This window comes from Aethalodelphis obliquidens, unplaced genomic scaffold (assembly GCF_003676395.1).
Source record: "Aethalodelphis obliquidens isolate GAN/ISIS:26980383/991018 unplaced genomic scaffold, ASM367639v1 scaffold37, whole genome shotgun sequence".
Lineage (NCBI taxonomy): Eukaryota > Metazoa > Chordata > Mammalia > Artiodactyla > Delphinidae > Aethalodelphis > Aethalodelphis obliquidens.
In genome coordinates this window covers 891,248-910,303 of record NW_020837981.1, presented here as the reverse complement: position 1 = coordinate 910,303, position 19,056 = coordinate 891,248, and the positions used below count along the sequence as shown (strand labels likewise).

The 19,056-nt window shown below is 34.9% G+C and overlaps 1 protein-coding gene and 1 pseudogene across 4 annotated transcripts in view; one reads left to right on the top strand and one right to left on the bottom strand.

Annotated features, from left to right (window-relative positions):
* The window catches only part of WAPL (WAPL cohesin release factor), a 77,090-nt gene that overhangs the window by 5,831 nt on the left and 52,203 nt on the right, over nt 1-19,056 (bottom strand). For all 4 annotated transcript variants that reach the window (XM_027129685.1, XM_027129686.1, XM_027129683.1 and 1 more), the window contains exons 5-17: nt 18,405-18,500; nt 17,088-17,240; nt 16,676-16,812; nt 15,847-15,958; nt 13,417-13,644; nt 10,179-10,290; nt 9,704-9,801; nt 8,913-8,989; nt 5,977-6,152; nt 5,159-5,274; nt 4,621-4,785; nt 1,199-1,406; nt 366-454 (exon numbers count right to left, since the gene is read on the bottom strand). In XM_027129685.1, coding sequence (XP_026985486.1) covers nt 366-454; nt 1,199-1,406; nt 4,621-4,785; nt 5,159-5,274; nt 5,977-6,152; nt 8,913-8,989; nt 9,704-9,801; nt 10,179-10,290; nt 13,417-13,644; nt 15,847-15,958; nt 16,676-16,812; nt 17,088-17,240; nt 18,405-18,500 — 1,767 coding nt within the window. The remainder of the gene's footprint in view (nt 1-365; nt 455-1,198; nt 1,407-4,620; nt 4,786-5,158; nt 5,275-5,976; nt 6,153-8,912; nt 8,990-9,703; nt 9,802-10,178; nt 10,291-13,416; nt 13,645-15,846; nt 15,959-16,675; nt 16,813-17,087; nt 17,241-18,404; nt 18,501-19,056) is intronic.
* On the top strand, nt 2,747-2,846 carry LOC113632680 (uncharacterized; annotated as a pseudogene).

Sequence of the window (19,056 nt, the reverse complement as noted above, 5' to 3'; positions counted from 1 at the left end):
AGCATAGGGCCATGAAGAGAGCTAGCAAAGGATAAGACAATATGCAAAGGACAGCAGAGTTTAAGAATAGAAATTATGAGTCCTTGATGATATCACTGAGGCTAGACTTTTCCACCTTAAGTCAGCTGAGTGCAGGTTTTATATGATGTTCTTTTACTTCAACCAAAGACATGTGAAATCATTCCTCCATCAATCTGGAACTTACTCATCAAACCCAATATACTCTTACTTTGAAATGCACCTTCTAAAGCTCACCAAATATATAAATGTTTTTAGCATGAGGGGAAATAAATAATAATTAGGTAATGATGTGAAGTGATCGCAATGGAATCCTTTTAAGATACATAAAACAACACTGAACTTACTGGACTCTCCTGGCAGAGACACCCGAGAAGTAGTGCTGTGTATGAGGCCACAATGCAGTCCTCCATGTGTTTGCCAGCATGCTGAAGGGCTGAAAGTATTAAAACAAAACCGTAACAGCGCATCCAAAAAAAAGCCCACAAGAAAACAAATGCCCCCAGGAAACCAACTGCTGAACATCAATAAATGGTGCTAGGAAGATGGGATATCCACACAAATTAACAAAAAAATAACACAAGTGGAAGAGGGACCTTAATTAAAAGCTAAAACCATAAAACTTTCAGAAGAAAACACAGGACTAAATCTTTGTGACCTTGGGTTAGGAAATGGTTTCTTAGACACAACACCAAAACCACAAGTGACAACATAAAAAACAGATTAAGTTAGACTTCATCAAATTTAAAGCTTCACCATCAAAAAAGTGAAGACAACTCACCGAATTTACCTGCAAATCATGTACTTGATAAGAGTCAAGTCTCTAAAATACACAGAATTCTTAAAACTCAACAACAACAAAAAAAGACAACCCAATTTAAAATACGGGCAAAATTTCAAAACTCTAAAACCTTTAGAGGTCATATTATTTGGCTGCTTCTCTTTACAGATGAGTAAAGAACGAACCAGGGAGGAAAAGCAAACCTCCCCCACACTGCACATATACCTTCCTCACTGCTAGGAAGCCAATGAAGAAGAACTATGAAAAAGCAAAGCTTGTCTGCACTGAACTAGAGAGGCCATAAAATAGCAAGATTATTACAACACACGAATTAAAAGAAAGTCTTGCAGGAAAAAAACCACATTACTTTTTTTAATACACCAGTCAAAATAAATATACCTTTATTGAGGTCAAGTTCTTCATCGTCCTCCTCCTTCTTATGTTTCTCTTCTGTACCATCAGTCTTTTCAGTTGATACCCACTGTATTTCTCCACTTGTTTCTTGCCACTCTCCACTCTTATCATGCTGAGTGGTGGGAGCATCTTTGATCAATTCATCTGTTTTACTTTCTGCCAACTGTGCTGCTCGCTCTCTCTCAAGGAATAGCTGATAAACATCATTTTTGAAGATCAGTAAAAGGATCACCAACCAACATGTATGTACCCAAATATAAGGCTCTATTTGCTTTTAAACATCACTAACCCTAAGAAGCATGCTGTTTGGTAAAAAGGGTATCAATAAAAGCCTTCACTCTACATCCAACTGAAGGCCAAAACAAAAATATAAATGCCACTGGGGTTCAATCAAGTGCAATCTACTGATGATGCATACATTGTTTTTATGCATACATTGTTTTTAAAAATGAAAATCTTAACTCCTTCCCTTAATTTAGATAATACTGACAGGAAATTCAAGCAAAAACTACAAATTAAAGGTTAAAATTAAAAGAGTTAAAAATTCTTTAAACCTAAGCAGCCTGGATAAATTAACTGGAAGGAGGGAAGGAAGGACACTGAATAAAGCTACATAGTATTGGGGAAAAGCAACATAGCTTCTTTAAAAGAAATAAACAAGAACCAGTGAAAGTAAAAGGCCAGTTTTCAGAGAAAGACTCAGAAGTGAATCTCAACTAGTATTATTAACAATAGAAGTACCGGGTGTGGAGAAAAGGGAACCCTCTTGCACTGTTGGTGGGAATGTAAATTGATACAGCCACTATGAGAGCAGTATGGAGGTTCCTTAAAAAACTAAAAATAGAACTACCATACGACCCAGCAATCCCACTACTGGGCATATACCCTGAGAAAACCATAATTCAAAAAGAGTCATGTATCATTGCAGCTCTATTTACAATAGCCAGGACATGGAAGCAACCTAAGTGCCCATCAACAGATGAATGAATAAAGATGTGGCACATATATACAATGGAATATTACTCAGCCATAAAAAGAAACGAAATTGAGCTATTTGTAATGAGGTGGATGGACCTAGAGTCTGTCATACAGAGTGAAGTAAGTCTTTGAAAGAGAAAAATACTGTATGCTAACACATATATATGGAATCTAAGGGGAAAAAATAATGTCATGAAGAACCTAGGGGCAAGACGGGAATAAAGACAGACCTACTAGAGAATGGACTTGAGGATATGGGGAGGGGGAAGGGTAAGCTGTGATAAAGTGAGAGAGTGGCATGGACATATATACACTACGAAACATAAAACAGATAGCTAGTGGGAAGCATCTGCATAGCACAGGGAGACCAGCTCGGTGCTTTGTGACCACCTAGAGGGGTGGGATAGGGAGGGTGGGAGGGAGGGAGACGCAAGAGGGAAGAGATATGGGAACATTTGTATATGTATAATTGATTCACTTTGTTATGAAGCAGAAACTAACACACCATTGTAAAGCAATTATACTCCAATAAAGATGTTTAAAAAAAAAAGTACAGTGCTCACTTCAGCAGCACATATACTAAAATTGGAACAATAGATTAGCCTGGTGCCTGCACAAGGATGACACACAAATTCGTGAAGTGTTCCATACTTTTTACAACTAGAGATTATCATACTAAGTGAAGTAAGTCACAAAGAAAAAAATACCATATGATACCACTTATATGTGGAATCTAAAATATGACACAAATGAACCTATCTACAAAGCAGAAACAGACCCACAGATACAGCGACAGATTTGTTGCCAAGGGGGAGGGGAGTGGGGGAGGGATGGACTGGGAGTTTACGGTTAGTAGATGCAAACTATTACATACAGAATGGGCGGACAACAGGTCCTACTGTACAGGACAGGGAACTATAGTCAGTGTTCTGGGATAAACCATAATGGGAAAGAATATGAAAAAGAATGTATATGTGTAACTGAGTCACTCTTCTGTACAGCAGAAATTAACACAACATTTTAAATCAACTATACTTCAATTAAAAACAAACAATGGAAGTACAATTGTCAATGGAAGTATACACCAAAAAGTCTGAAAGGGAACACACACTAAAATCTTTTGCCTTCACTTACTTCCCTGTGCTGATACACTGTTGAATGTACAGAAAGCATTTCATATATTTGCTGATACAATTTGGAGAAAATCCCAAGTTACTAATGACAACTACCTGAAAACTAAATGCCAAGTAGATCTCAAAAACTTGCTGAGTATATACAAGAGTGGTATGTAAACTTTAATACCCTTAAGAAAATAAAATTTAAGCTTTATATAAAGCAATATTTCTTAAAATTGGGTTCAAGTATCCCTAGGGGAACGCAAGATCCTTTCAGGGAGTCGGTGAAGTCAAAACTGCATTCATAAGAATATTAAAAGGTCAACTGACTTCTTTCATTCTCTCATGACTGTATGGTGGAGTGTTCCAGAATCTACATGCTATGTGATTATGTTATTGCTCCAGTGGTTAATAGAATGAGTGCCTGTATTTTACACTTTTCTCTGTTTTGATTTCTAATTTAGTAAATATCAATAGATAAAGCACACATAAACAAAAGTTCTTTGGAGTTCCCAATAATTGTTAAGAGTATAGAGAAGTCCTGAGATCAAAATGTTTGAAAAGAGAATGATGGGCTTCTAGTTATGACTCAGGAAAAGATCCAAGTTGTTGAAGATTACCTCAAGACACAGTTCAAGCACTTCTAGTTTCAAAAAGGCCGAAAGGATTAAAGGTTAGCAAAGGCTTCAGAAAAAAATGAAAAGAATGGTTCTCTATCACTTGTGAACATGTACAAATTGTCATTTAAGAAAATTACAAAGGTAGCTAGGAACTGGCAAAAAGTAAAAACTGTAATGCCCAGCATTGTCAAAAAACAAAAACTCACATACGGTTTGGGGGGGAGTATAAATGGAGGGGAGAGGGAGTGTTCGGTTTTTGGGGTGGAGCGAGTTGGAGACATCAATTTTAAAACACATATTCTGACACAATTCCTAAGCCAGGAAATTATACTTTGAAAAGTACGTCCCAATATTTAGTTGCACAGATCAGACCAGTAAGTAAATGCTGGAGTACTTGAACCAGGATAGCGCTAGAACTTAATTCCTAATTTGTTGTTAATCATCTACCTTGATTCATAAACAAATATGCCTTGTTTCTGCTTTTTGCTAACAATGTCTAACAAGTGATTATAGTAGTTGAAAACAGTCAGCAGAGAAGTAATGGTATACATTCTAACCCAGTGTACCTCTCACAGAACTGGTGAGAGTTAGAGAAAGGGAGAGGGGAGGTAGGGGGGAGAGAGAAGATGCAACGGATCAAGAAATTGGACAGATGCAACAAACTGAAAGTGTTAGGTTTTAAATTGTTGCTTACCTGCACTAACGCCTGAACTGCGTGAACTTGTCCAGCTATCCTTAAACTATCATCTCCTTCTCCACTACAGAAGGAAGAATCAAAAGAACATGATGTTTCCATGTTGACAAGACAGTGCCGATTCCGAGCACTATACTCCACTAGATTTATCAGTAGACCTAAACCCTATAAAAATTAAAACATGCATGTTACCACAGGGAAGAATTAAAAGCAAATGAACACAATATACATAACTCTTACTGGCAGCCAGAAAACTAATCAGTGCTCTGCCATCTACAAAGTGGTTAAAAACCAGTATATGATCTTCCCAAACAAAGATTTCACCACTTTTAAAAGTCACCACTTTTAGTTCTTATACTTTTTATTTTTACACAGGGCCCTTCATAGCTCTCTTTTGTACAATAAGAGGTATATTCATAAGGAATCAATTGAAACCCACAACATATTAAACAGCTGGTTCTTAAATCCAAAACTAAGATCAAGTTTTTATCTTAATAGATCAAGTACTCATTTCTGAAACAGTCACACTTCAACTCACCAGCACTCGAATATCAAATCTCTGCTCCTGAGGTAGGTACTTTGGAACCTGAAGCACACAGTTCATCGCTGTGCCAATCAAGCCATCCTGTTCTCCTGTTTTGGTGCTGCCCCATTCTAAAATGGAGAATGGGAAGAGTATGAAAATTGTTACTGATTCTTTATGACAACCAATACTTATTAACATGAATATTAAAAGTTAAAAACATGTATCTTGAAAAAAAAAGTATAGCTATTCCTTTATTAAAATACATCGTTGATTATAATATTTCTGAGCCAAGCTACCAAGCTGGTTCTAAAAATATCAACTCCTAAAAGCAGTTAAATCTATACATGAATAAGTGAATTACATGATGGCAATTTAAAAATCACTACATCAAGACAAGAAACAAGGGAGAGGCTTCCCTGGTGGCACAGTGGTTGGGAATCCGCCTGCCAATGCAGAGGACACGGGTTCGAGCCCTGGTCCAGGAAGATCCCACATGCCGCAGAGCAACTAAGCCCGTGTGCCACAAGTGCTAAGCCTGTGCTCTAGAGCCCGCAAGCCACAACTGCTGAGCCCACATACCATAGCTACTGAGGCCTGCACACCTGGAGCCCATGCTCCACAACGAGAGAGGCCACCACAATGAGAAGCCCACACACTGCAACCAAGCGTAGCCCGTGCTCACCGCAACTAGAGAGAGCCCATGCACAACAACAAAGACACAACACAGCCAAAATAAACAAAAGAGTAAAAAAAAACGGGGGGGGGGATTAACTTTCTTAAACATGTAATACAATCTATCATTGAGAATATATGTAGAAAATATGACTTACCATTATCATTAGTTAAATTGAGTAACACCCCAATGATGGCTCTCATGCAGTCTTCCACTGCTTTGCCCACGTGATTAGTTACATTCTGGTGAGGCAGAGGCTTACTGTCAGGTAAGCATATACTGTTCTCAGCACGGTTATACTGCTTAATCAATTCTTCACAATGCTGTAATGCTCTTGAAGAGAAGACAAAATACAGACTATTATGCTAAACTAAAATAGTTACACTAAGAATTTCTACCTACTTCGACCTTAATGTTTTAAATCTGTCATAAGGACCACCCTGGTGGTCCAGTGGGTAAGACTCCGTGCTCCCAATGCAGGGGGCCCAGGTTCAATCCCTGGTCAGGGAACTAGATCCCACATGCATGCGGCAACTAAAGATCCTGCGTGCCAGTACTATGACCCGACGCAGCCAATAAATAAGTAAATAAATATTTTTAAAACATACAAAGAAAAAAGATAAATCTGTCATAAATGCTGCCAAATTAATTTTTTTCTACCCCAAAAGTTATATCAACTATCCAGTCATGTACCAAACATGTCTGATATCACACCAGGTGCTCAATTTTATTTTGGGAAAACCTGATAATATAAATTTTTCTAAGCAAAGTTAAAATTATAAAGTCAATGCAGAAGTTTATAACTATACTACCTACAGCTGTCCCCCATTTTACCAGTCTCTCCAACATAAAAGAACTACCACTACCCCACTCCAAACAAGGTAAAACCTTTAAAAGCTAACACTGGACACTTCTGAATTTGATTTAATGTTTTTCCTTTAGAATGTAAGCTCTTAGCAAGTAAAGTATATTATTTATATTAACATTGCATAATAACCTTATGTAAATGGATGTTAAATACTTCATAAACATCAGAGCAAATCATTTTTTTTTAACATGAGGTCATTTAACTGACATGTCTCCTGGCAGACATACAAGGGTACCAGATACATCCAAGGACTCTCAAGATGCTACCCAAAATAACAAGGAAATGTAATTTTTAAGTGGGTCTAGTATTTCTCAAGACTCTCTTTAAATCACTAAGTCCATTAACTTAAAAAAGTCTATGAGAGAATGAGGTAAGCTGACTCTGTAAGTTGATTCTTCATGTATTATATACCACACAAAACCCTTAAAGAAAACTGTACTATATCTAATCCCCCTCTAGCTGCTCCTTAAAACACATCCTCTAGTGAGGAAGGTGTTCGTGTCTAACCTAAAATAATTTGTTTAGATGTTTGAGGATGTTCGCCAGAATTACCATGCCGTTACTGTTAACTGCCTTAAGTAGCACTGAGCTAAATCTGTTGGGAGGCGAGGGGAGAACAGTAAGGGTATACCATTTAATCGTTCAATATGCTATCCCTGCATTTATCAGGGTTCTACTGAAAGTTTCAAAAAGTCTTTCACAAACATCCAATTTTGACGTCTACTGCCACTTCTAAGACATCTGACACAAGTTCCTAATCGCAAAGGTTCCTAACCTCCTTTTAGAAGTCCATTTGTCAGGGGTCATGAAGTATACAGGAGACGTTTTAAAAATAAGAAATAGATTTAACTTGCAAGAATACTCTTTGGTGAGGGAGGGTAAAACATAGTAACAAAACAACAACACATGCCTTAAGGATACTAACTGTGATACAAAATTTAAAGAGATGGAGGGGAAACCTACAGATTAAAAACAAGTCTATTGGGAACTAGAGACTATTAGAAATTTGAGACTATGGGAAATTTGAATACTGACTGGATTTATGATAATATTAAGCAATTAATAATTTTTAAGAGATGAAAATGGTATTGTGGTTATATTTTTTAGAGTCCTCTTTTAGAGATTATATACTCAAGTATTTATGGATGAAATCTGTAATTTGCTCCAAAATAATGTAGAGGGGGGAATGGATAGGGTTATACATGAAAACAAGACTGGCCAATGTTTGATGATTATTCAAGCTGCATGAAGTGTACACTGGGGTTTATCAAACTATTGTCTACTTTTGTCTCTGTTTGAAATTCTCCAAAATAAGAACTTAAAAAACGGATAAACTTGAGTCAGGCTGTAGTGGACCTTTGATACTCTACTAAGGACTTTGAACATACATCCAAAGACAAGGGATCACAGAGATTAGGAGTTTGGGATTATTTTTACAAGACAGAAATCTGGGGAAAGTTAAACCCCTGTGGTATTATGTTGGAGAGGCTAGAGGCCAGAGTACCAGGGCAGAGGTATCAAAAACTAAAATAGACATATTAGGAAGAAGCTGCTGTAATAAGCTAGAACCAGGACTGGAGACATACTTGGAAATTTTACACACACTGAGTGACAGCATTAGCCTAATGTCAAGAAAGTTGGGTGGAGAGTGTGAAATGGATGAAGCTACATATAGATCTGGGGAAACAGGTATAAATAAACAGTAGAAGGCAGCTAGTAAACTTCATTTACAATAAAAATAAGGACTAATGCTTAGTGCTTACTATATGCCAAGCATTGTTCTAGACTTTAGATATATATATAAAAACTCCTTAATATATATTGTATATAATATAATTATATACAATATACAAAAAAAGTTTTAAAATTTTTAGAATTAAAATATTATTTAAAATATATATCATATATAATTTAAGATACATTAACATATACTAATTCTTTTTATTGCAACAACAACCTTGGGTGGGTATACCCCCCTTCTGAGGAACCTGTAAGTATTCTTGCCCAAGGTTATAGGGCTGAAGTTCTGAAGCTGGGATCCAAACTCAAGTTATTCTGGCTTCAGAATCTGTACTCCTCTAACTTTTGTACTATACTGCACCACTTCTGGTTCACAGAACTTGACAGAAAGAAGTACTTTATGGAGGAAGGTGATACAATGGCACTTCCTTTATGGTCAATCCAAATGCTTTAAATAAATAGCATGACATTTCAGAAAAACTTACTTAGCTGATGAAACAATGAGTTGTGAATCTTTATATGCTATCAAGTAGCTTTGATTCTCTGGATTATGCACCGTTACCTAAAAGGGAAAATTTTGAAGTTTTGTGGCAATCCATAACATTCATTCATTCACACACAACACACAGTGCTCTAAAAGACATAAAGATGAGGCATAATTAGCCCTTGTCATCTAAGGGAATAACAACCCACATGTTCTAAATTTAAAATAATAGAGCTATAGCTTTTTTACAGAATGTAAACACCACTCTTATAATTGCTTGCTCATAATTAATATATTCTGTACTATACATTCACTGTAATGAACTACCAAGCACTTTAAATGTCAGAAAAGAGCAATCACTAACTTAATAAACTAATATTTTAAACTACTTAAGTAGATTCATTTAGAATTTTAAAAAATTAGATCTGTTTATCAAATGTACCTGACACTCTAGAAAAGGAACAATTTCAATTTCATCTGTGCCAGGAACTTTTCATTCACACTAGATTATTTTCCCATAGATGTTTCATAAAGTACCTAGCTAATCCAATCTGGTCAACACACAGTCTATGCATCCTGAAATTCACCGGCAGAATAAATTCTAATCTACACTGAACTGGGTTAAGTCATTCATAAAAGTCAAAGAACAAATAGACTGCATTACAGTTACAATTTCAATTTGGATTAACAAAAGTGAAACTCTAGGGATATGTAATATAAACTATGACAGTCTCACATACAGAGTCACATTTAAGATTAAATAATTTTCTCCAAATAGTTGTCCATACTTACACTTTCTAAGACTCGTAAACATCTCTCTGCTCCCCATAATGAGGCTACTAGTTTCTCTTCATCTTCATCTTTACTTAAATGATCCACACATTCTTTCACTAGGAGAAAAGAAATGGACATAAATTAGCATGTCTCACCACTTCAATACTTACCCCCTTTACTAACATTAAAAGCCATCTGTACACATGCTATGAATATGCTGGAACCTCTCCGAACACTGTTTATTCTAAGTTTTATAGTGTGAGATGCTGAAATTTACGAAAATCTGATTTATTATAATTATTTTATTTCCATAATTCCCCAATATCAAACTGTTAATGGCCTTTCCTTTAAAAGTTAAGAGATTTTCAAGATGCTACGAAAAGGAACAGACCTTTTCAAACTGATGCAATTATTCTTTGAAGTATGTAAATAGAATATTTTCCGCAGGCTTCAAATAATATATAAAAATGTTATACGTGTGTGTATATCATACCTTTATCTACAATATGATCCAGACCACCCAAAAGCCGTAGTTCTTCTTTAAACCAGTCTCCGGCTCGTTTAGAAGTAAGGGACAGTAATGTCTCCATAGCTAAATGCCCAGTCTGAAAATCAAAAGCACCATTAATGAATACTGACTCTTAGCAATAACTCTGAGGCAACACTTCTAGAGACTGCTTTTTTTAAAACGCATACTGCATGCTACCAGCCCACAGTAATACAGAAAATGCTTTTTTAAATAAAATTAAACATTTAAATTCTTAAGCTGAAGAGATGTTTTTAACCATTGGGTTGTTTTCAGAGAAAATCCATTATTTAAAGTAGTCTATCACTTGCCAGTTCAATAAAATATATACTGGTACCATCATATAAAGACTCAAGGGCAAATTGAAGGGTACATGTATTTTAACTGCAAATCAATATGTTGGATTAATTTACCACAAAGGCTGTAAAAAGTAATACTCTAGGAACAAGGTGTGGGTGTGTCTAAATTTTTGTCTGTTGGTAAAAACTGGTATCTTATTGCTTTACTTTGCATTTTTCTAATTATAGCAAATGAGCTTGTATTCATATATTTATCAGTTAACTGTATTTCTTCTACTGTTAAGTCCCGTCAAATATTCTTTCCTTATTTTCTTGCAAAGTTGCTTGTCTTTTTCCTGTTGTTCTATACATTTTCTTATCTATTCTGAACAAAAATCCTTTGTTACTTTTAGGGTTTCAGATTCACCAGTTTTAAACTTTATACTACAGGGTTATTAGCAGCTTAGATATACATAATGTGGCCACCATGACAAAATTATATATAAATAATGATTCAGGACTACCACTAGAGGAAGCATAGAACAGTCAGAGCCATATTTATAAACCAGTTTCGGTTTTTCCTTCTCTTTATTTGCCTTTAATTATTAATCTTACTTTTTATTTTATTTCTTTTAAAAAACATAAAACCACCCACCAACAATGGGCAATTTGGTTCCTGTTGCAATAAAGGAACGTTAGTGTAACAAAAGAAATGCTTTAGTTAACAAGGCTGAAAAGACCTGGGTATCTTCCCAAAGCTTTTTCCTTTGAAAGATCCAAGTTTACATTAAGTCTTCCTGGCCTATTTGGAACTGCATATAAAATAGATATTCAGAAATGCAAAAAACAGACCTTATCAGTGAAAATCTTCCTATTACTGATTTAGAAGAGATTTTATTCTGTACCTTATAGATTTTACTCTATACTTTAAAAAGAACAAGGTTGATATCCAAGGTGACAAATATATAACTAGAATTCAACACTACAAAAACAAATTAAATTTTGCTCAATTCTCATTCTAAGTCCCTGAAAGAGTAATGTAATGAGATCGGTACAGGCAGGTTAGCACATGAGTCACAGAAGTGAAACTGAAGACTAATGAGGCTTTCTTTGCTTAGGAAGATTTGATGTTAATATAGCAAAGACTCATAAGATTTTATGCAAAAAAGGGACTTGACTGTTTCTATAGGCATAAAAAGGACTGTTTGATATTTTAGGCTATATTCAGTATATAATAAGCTAGTAATAGCCTACAATTCAAACATTTTATTTGAAACTGGAATAGTCCTCAAAGCATTAAAGCACAACCAAATCACTAATCAGAATGCTATTCAGCAATTGTGAGCTCTCAGTTATTTGAATTATATTTTAATATTATAATATTAATGTTTTAAAGTATCTTTCCATGGCACATCAGGAGAAGCAATGTATTTCAAGGAAGAGGTTGAGCAATTAACGAAACAAACAAAATTAATGTGTAGGAGATAGTCACTGTATGAAACAATTCTACTGTTAAAATTTAAAACAAACACAATATCCAAGAATAGCTGAAGTTGGGGTGGGGGGAGGCAGGCATCCTAATATTAGCAACTGTGTGTTCTGGTTTTAATCATGTGAGTTAACTACTTAACACAGTATAACAAAGTTATTATCTGGTGTTTACCATCCTAATAAATTCCACAAAAGATGGAGAAAATTCAATGAACAAGTTTCCCATCATGTTATTTAAGAGCGAATGCCTGGAAAGAATCTAAATGTTCAATAATATGGGAGATGAACTAATAATAATAATTTTTAAAAGCTGTATTTATTCCATTATGCAAATAAAAATTATAGGCTCAAATTTATTTTATAGCATTAAAAATTAGTATATGTTGTAAAATTGTTAAAAGTAAATAAAAATTATGAATATATTTTAAAAGCAGTATACAAATAGTTTGGTGAGGTAGAAAGATTGTTTAGCCACACTTTGAACATAACAGCTATTTTCTAATTTTAATAAGTGAAAGTACTGAATACGTGTCAATTTTGTATCCTGCTTTTTAATGTTAACTTGCTTTACCCCTCAACCCTCCACTCTACCTGAATCTATTCCCTACTCTACCTTAACTAAACAGAGCAATAACCCTAAGTTCATATGTGGGTAGCACAAAGCATTCTGTAATTTTCTGAGGCAAATGTCTTCAGTTGTCAGTTTAGTGGGCAGTCGAAAAATCAATGTTTATATAGTTCAGATGTTGGAAATATCTGAAAGTCAGGTATATATAAATAATCTTATTTTTTCAAAACGACAAGGCCAATTCATCTTCTACTGGCCTACTAGTCTTTGGGGATTCTACAAGTTAAAAAAAGCCAGAGGAAAGTAGAACTAAAATCAACCAAAGGCAACATAGTCATCTTGAACTTAGGGAGTTGTATTGAGCATAAGGGTAGCCATGGCCATGACCCTGAGTATGAAGGACACTGCTTGACAGAAGGGCAGGTGCCTAGGAATCTTCCGAGTCTTGGTGCCTTGCAGCAGTTAATCAGACATCGTAAGATACTATGGAATAAATGAATGCTCATTGAAACTGGTTCTTTCTGAAGATCCTTTAAATCTTTATTCCTGAAACCCACAGAGGGTTAAAAACTGAAGTTCCTAATAGCCTAAATGTAGTTTCTACGCTGGAAAAAAATTTTTTTCAAAAGGGAAGGATTAGGCAAAACACAATAAAAAATTTACTGGGAAAAGAAATCTAAATACCAATGGGCCAAGTTTAGGAATTTCAGGCAGGGAACAGAATTATGCTCAGAGCTAAACCTTAGAAGAATTTGCCAAATTGTAAACCAAGAGGTTAAATGATTTGTCCAAAGTCATACAGCTGCTGTGACAAATTAAAAACTTTCTGAAAGTAATTTTCATTTTACAATAGAAGGAAGGAACCCACCGTTATATTTTCTAGATCAAGGTGCTTGTTGTGTACAGTTTCACAGAGCCTTCGAATTTTTTCTTTTATTTTGTTCATGTCTTTTTCATTCAGCAGCTTAGCTGAAGAAGCATCTTGTTCCAGTTCTAGAAGTCGAATCATTAGATCTAGGCTAGCTCTATCAAGATCCATGTTCAAACGATCTCTACTCAGTATGTACATGAGGGCAGCTGTACAAAGGGACAGATTCTTCAACGGACCCCCCGCAAAAAAAAAAAAAAAAAAAAAAAAAAGTTAATGTAAGCAATTAGTGACAATTTCAGGAAACAAGACTATTTTGACATTTGTTCATATGTTGGAAACCTTGAAAATGTTTTATTCAGTGAAAACCTCACTCTTAAAATATTCTAGGGAAATGTGAATTAAATAAATACATAAATAAAGCACCACTGCTTAAGATTTTCCTTTCTACAGACCTTCCCTATATGAACGCGCCACAGCTAGAAGCATTTAAGTGGAATTACATGTTTTTGGCCATTCTGTGCTAAATGAAGAGTTTACAAAACCTTTTTTCAGATATATAATCCTATTTTACAATACACTTCACTCTTTGTCCTTTATGATACAGTAAAGTCAAATTTCCATTTAAAATCAATAATGTAGGGACTTCACTAGTGGCGCAGTGGTTAAGAATCCGCCTGCACAATCCGTAGGGCACACGGGTTCGAGCCCTGGTCTGGGAAGATCCCACATGCCGCAGAGCAACTAAACCCGTGTGCCACAACTACTGAGCCTGTGCATAACTACTGAAGCCCGCGCGCCTACAGCCCATGCTCCACAACAAGAGAAGCCACCGCAAATGAGAAGCCCACGCGCCGCAAAGAAGAGAAGCCCCCGCTCGCCGCAATTACAGAAAGCCCAAGCGCAGCAACGAAGACCCAACACATCCAAAAAATAAAAAAAACAAAAACAAAATCAATAATGTAAATGTGTTTTAAAATCTGTATCAGAAACTTATTTTTTTCTTGTAAAAATAAACACAGCTGGGTTTGTGTCAATACATAAAACTAGGATGCTCAAATAAACATATTTAGACTCATTTCTTTAAAATAAACCTATCAGGTCTGGTTGAACCAAGTAATTTTTTTAAAATCATTAATATAATGTGCTCTCAAAATCATTCAGATCTGGTAGTTAGCACACTCTGCTTATAATAAAATCTACAAGTACTGAAGGTGATATAGGTAAGCATTAATATAACAAAGAGGTCTATGTTTGAATATTCCAACATTTGAGATATTACTTTTTTTCCCTCCTACATATGTATTTATTTTTATTGAAGTATAGTTGATCTTACACTTATTTCAATGCACAGAAACACAATTAACTATCTAAAGATTTAAACTTTGAATCCCCAAAATTCAGACTAGGTGACTAATTAAATGCTTACACAGCAAAATATATTTGGAAATAAGGATGTCACAGTACAGGACTTAGGAGATCCACTGCCCCTAAGAACACATATTAATGCCTTGGTCCTCTCATAACTGCATAAGAAAGCAAATTAATTCTTAGTTCTCTTCTCCCTCATTGTTTTGTACCTGCTACAACTTGGTAATGGAGTTATCCTCACTCGGGGTTAAGTATACTGATTTCAGTTTCAGAAGACTCAATATTAGATTACGTCACCTAATCTGCACTTGGAACATAATTTCCCTGAACAAAAATATAATAAAGCCATCTCAAAATATCACTATTGATGATTAATAATGATTTTTTTCTAACTTTGAAAATGTTAAACCCGATTTTTATATGTAAATACGCTTTATTTTTAAGTGTCAAAGTCATAATGAAAATGAGGATATGATTCCATTTCACAGTGGGATTCAACATCCAGACAGAATGCTAAAAAAAAATTAGTATCAAAACTTTTTTTTCATGCTATTATTATCAAAAACTAGTAAAAGATTTTTTTTCCAGTACTTTCTGATTTGAGGAAATCAGTACTTACAGAATTAAATATCCAGTATGGCATGGTATGTTAGCTACAGTATCCAGTATGGTATGGTATGGTATGTTATATTACGGTTAATAGGATATACTGACAAGTTAAGGAGGAAAAATGTCATGAGAAGATAATCTTAAATGATTTATTAAGCAAGAATTCTGGCATTAAGCTCTAAATATTTAGCACATAAAACTAACTCAACCCATAATGAGAAATATTTACAGGTGAATATCCAATGAAGGTTGGTTTTTTTTCCTATTTTGGTCATGCCACACAGCTTGTGGGATCTTAGTTCCCTGACCAGGGATCGAACCCAGGCCCCTGGCATTGGAAGCTCAGCGTCCTAAGCACTGGACCACCAGGGAACTCCTGAAGGTATTTCTCAGTAGCCAAATAAACTAGAATTCTAAAATAATGCTTCTCAATCCCAGAAACTTAAATACCTGATGATGCTGGGAATCATCCAAGGTTTTAAAGACCATTGCTACCATTCCATGTGCTCTCAGGTGCATTCGAAAACTGGGCATGGCACATTTAGTAGCCAAGCTAATAACACTAGAAGAAAATAGACTAGGTTAAGGGGGCTGAAGTTTTTTTATTTGCGTAATACCAAAATAAGCAAAAGGGTGCTCAGGGGTGGGGGTGTATGTGTGTCAAAGCATTGCCCATGCAGATCACAATATTAAAAACACGGGCAAAACAAGTTATTAAAAATTTACTGATGTGATTAGGTATGCTATATAAAAAATATGAATAACCCATGATCATCTTCAGTGTTTTCCTTACATTACTACTACCATTAAATGAAAAGCAAAAAATCTCAGCTACCTTTCAAAATGCTTCTGATCCATAAAGATTATAAATATCTAATTGGACATATTCCAAATGACTGGATAACTCAATCAAGCCAAAATATTCAATCCATTACAGTATGTAAAAGATGATCCAAATCAAAACATGCTTAAATTAAATCAAATCTATCACTTGCATGTGTAAAATCTGGGGCTAAAAGCACTTAAAAGATTCTTTGGCATAACACTCTTTTAAGCATCTGGAAACTGAAGCCTATGCTGTGCTAAAATGCTGTATCATCCAACTTTCCTTTGTGCATGTAGAATCAAGTCCCTTAAAAGAAATCAATCACATTTTAACATCACTGGCTATAACCTACACCTATGATAAGAAAAATCACAAATGTTTGGCTCTAATGAGCTAGAAAATTTTAATGAGAAAGCATGCACACGATTTTCAAATATAAAAATAAGATCTTACCTAAGGCAACGTGTGTTTAGAGGCTGAGTGCTCTTTAAGCCACTTAACAAGTACTCAATGTCATCAGTGAACTCTTGATTTTCACCAAATTCCACCACATCATTGAAGTGCTTCACGTGCTGAACAACAGTATACAACTGCCAAGAAAAAAATATGTCCACCTCTTTTGTAACTATGAAGTAGCATATTTAAATATTTAAAGCACTTGCTATGCTTTATTTAAAAGTGTATAAAATAGTTTATTAGATGGCAACCAAAAGAAATGTTTTAAAAACATGGGTAGTAGTAGGACAAGATAAGTTTGTGGTTCAGAACTGAGTATCAGTATACTGATATGTGTTCAAGATATTAAAAGGCTAAATTACATACGAAATTCTATCCACGTGCAGTAAAACTGTATATGGCTGCTTACTTCTTTGTCTTCTTTTCTGCATTTCAGTGCAGTAACTATATCTTGGTAGGGCTGAGTAGGTATTGTCACAGTTTTTATCACTTTGGGTGGTGGTGCAGGAGCCTTAAAAACTCCATCATCTTTTTGATTTTGCTCCTTTGAAGACAGCCTCACCTATTAATAAAGGTATTAAATTAGTTGTTCTAAATAAATATATAAAAATAGTAACATCTCATCTACTTGGCAAATTTAGCTTAAGAGTAATAAAACCCCTATTCTCCCCCTCAAAGGTAGGAGGAGGCCTCTGAAAGGTCACAAGGGATACTTTAAAATTCCATGCACTACAAGATAAGACTCATATGTGTTTTATTCAAAAAAGAACCACTCAGGAAGTTATTCTGGTCTTTTTAACTTTACATTTCATACAATTTGTTATCATCTCCAGGACCATTACAAGGAATAAAGAACCACCATTACATACATAAATAGCATTGATAAGCAGCTCAGGACAGACAGGAAAACTACAATAGATGGACAAAAGAATTTTTTAAGTACAAGAGTCCATAGTTTGGGGTAGGGGGAAAAAGCCATAATAAGAGCATGGTATATAATTACTAATATACACAATAATGGTTTAATACTAGTGAAAGAAGTTTAATATGTCAAGAAGACATGGAACTGTACATTACATTTTAGAATGATCTCTATCCCTATTTTTTGTTGTTGTCTATAAAGAACCCATTCCTTGATAGCTCCAGATGACTGAGGTGTCACCATTAATCTGTAAGTATTAATGCATGGTCCTACCAGTTATTCTGAAAAAAGTAATTTGATAAGAATCTTTTTCAAATGTGTTTTGAATTGAAAGGTATTACTGGAATGCAGGAAAAAGTTCTGCTCTGAAAAACAAATTAATCACTCAAAGACACTTTAAGATCAATGTAGGATATAATTTATAATATAGCTTTTAATCATTAATACAAACTTGAAATATGTAATTTATAATATAGCTCTTAACAGTTAATAAAAACTTCAAATAATTTACCCTTAAACACTAAATACTATAATTCCATAAAATGTCAGGAGTGAAAAAGTAGTCCAATATTTTTTAAGGCTTTCATTTATAACCGAGCAACACCAGAATTTCTGTTATCCTGTCCACAATCCTTACTTTTCCAATGAGTTAAACTAAAGCCACTAAATTTTAGTGAGGAAGTTGAAAATAAACTGTTAAACAGAAAAGCCAGAGAGAGACTTTCAAATTATGAATGAAGATAGCAACTGTTTAATTTAAAATTCATTACACAAACATGAAATTAAAAAGTACAGTTCACTTACTGTGACACTCTGAGGTTTTACTGCTGGTGGCCCAGGTAGTTCTTCTGAATCTGGATGATTCCAATGCCTGGCATTATATACAGCTTTTGTAGGAGACTAGAGAAATGAGAAAAAGATCAACTGTTTCCATCTTACTTTGCATCCTTATAAAATTACCTCATTTTAAAACTAAAACTAAAAATCATATAGAGTAATTTAAATACATAAATATATATCCTAGACAGAGCAGGATAAACAATATCTGGCTTATACTCCCACCACGCTCCCATGCCGATGGCAGACATGGAGTCACAGTGCTATTCTGACACAAAATCAACAATCAGTGTTCCGGACAGTCATTACCAACCAAGAAAAGCAATTAAACCTCTTGCCAGGCTTATATTAACTTATAATTATATTAACTAATCAATATAGTTAAATTCAACCTGTTCTTTATTCCTCGTAACTGCTGATTCATGCCCCACGTTCTTCTAACACGGAAAATAAGGCAGGTTATGACAAGCGATAAAAGTCCTTATTCATTTAAGTGAAACTGGTGAGGCCAGATGAGTGCCGTTATTCAAGTTTTCAGGTTTTATAAAGGTAACTATGGTATGTATAACATATTACATAACACACTGGAATCTAAAGCAGTACTATATACTAAAATACA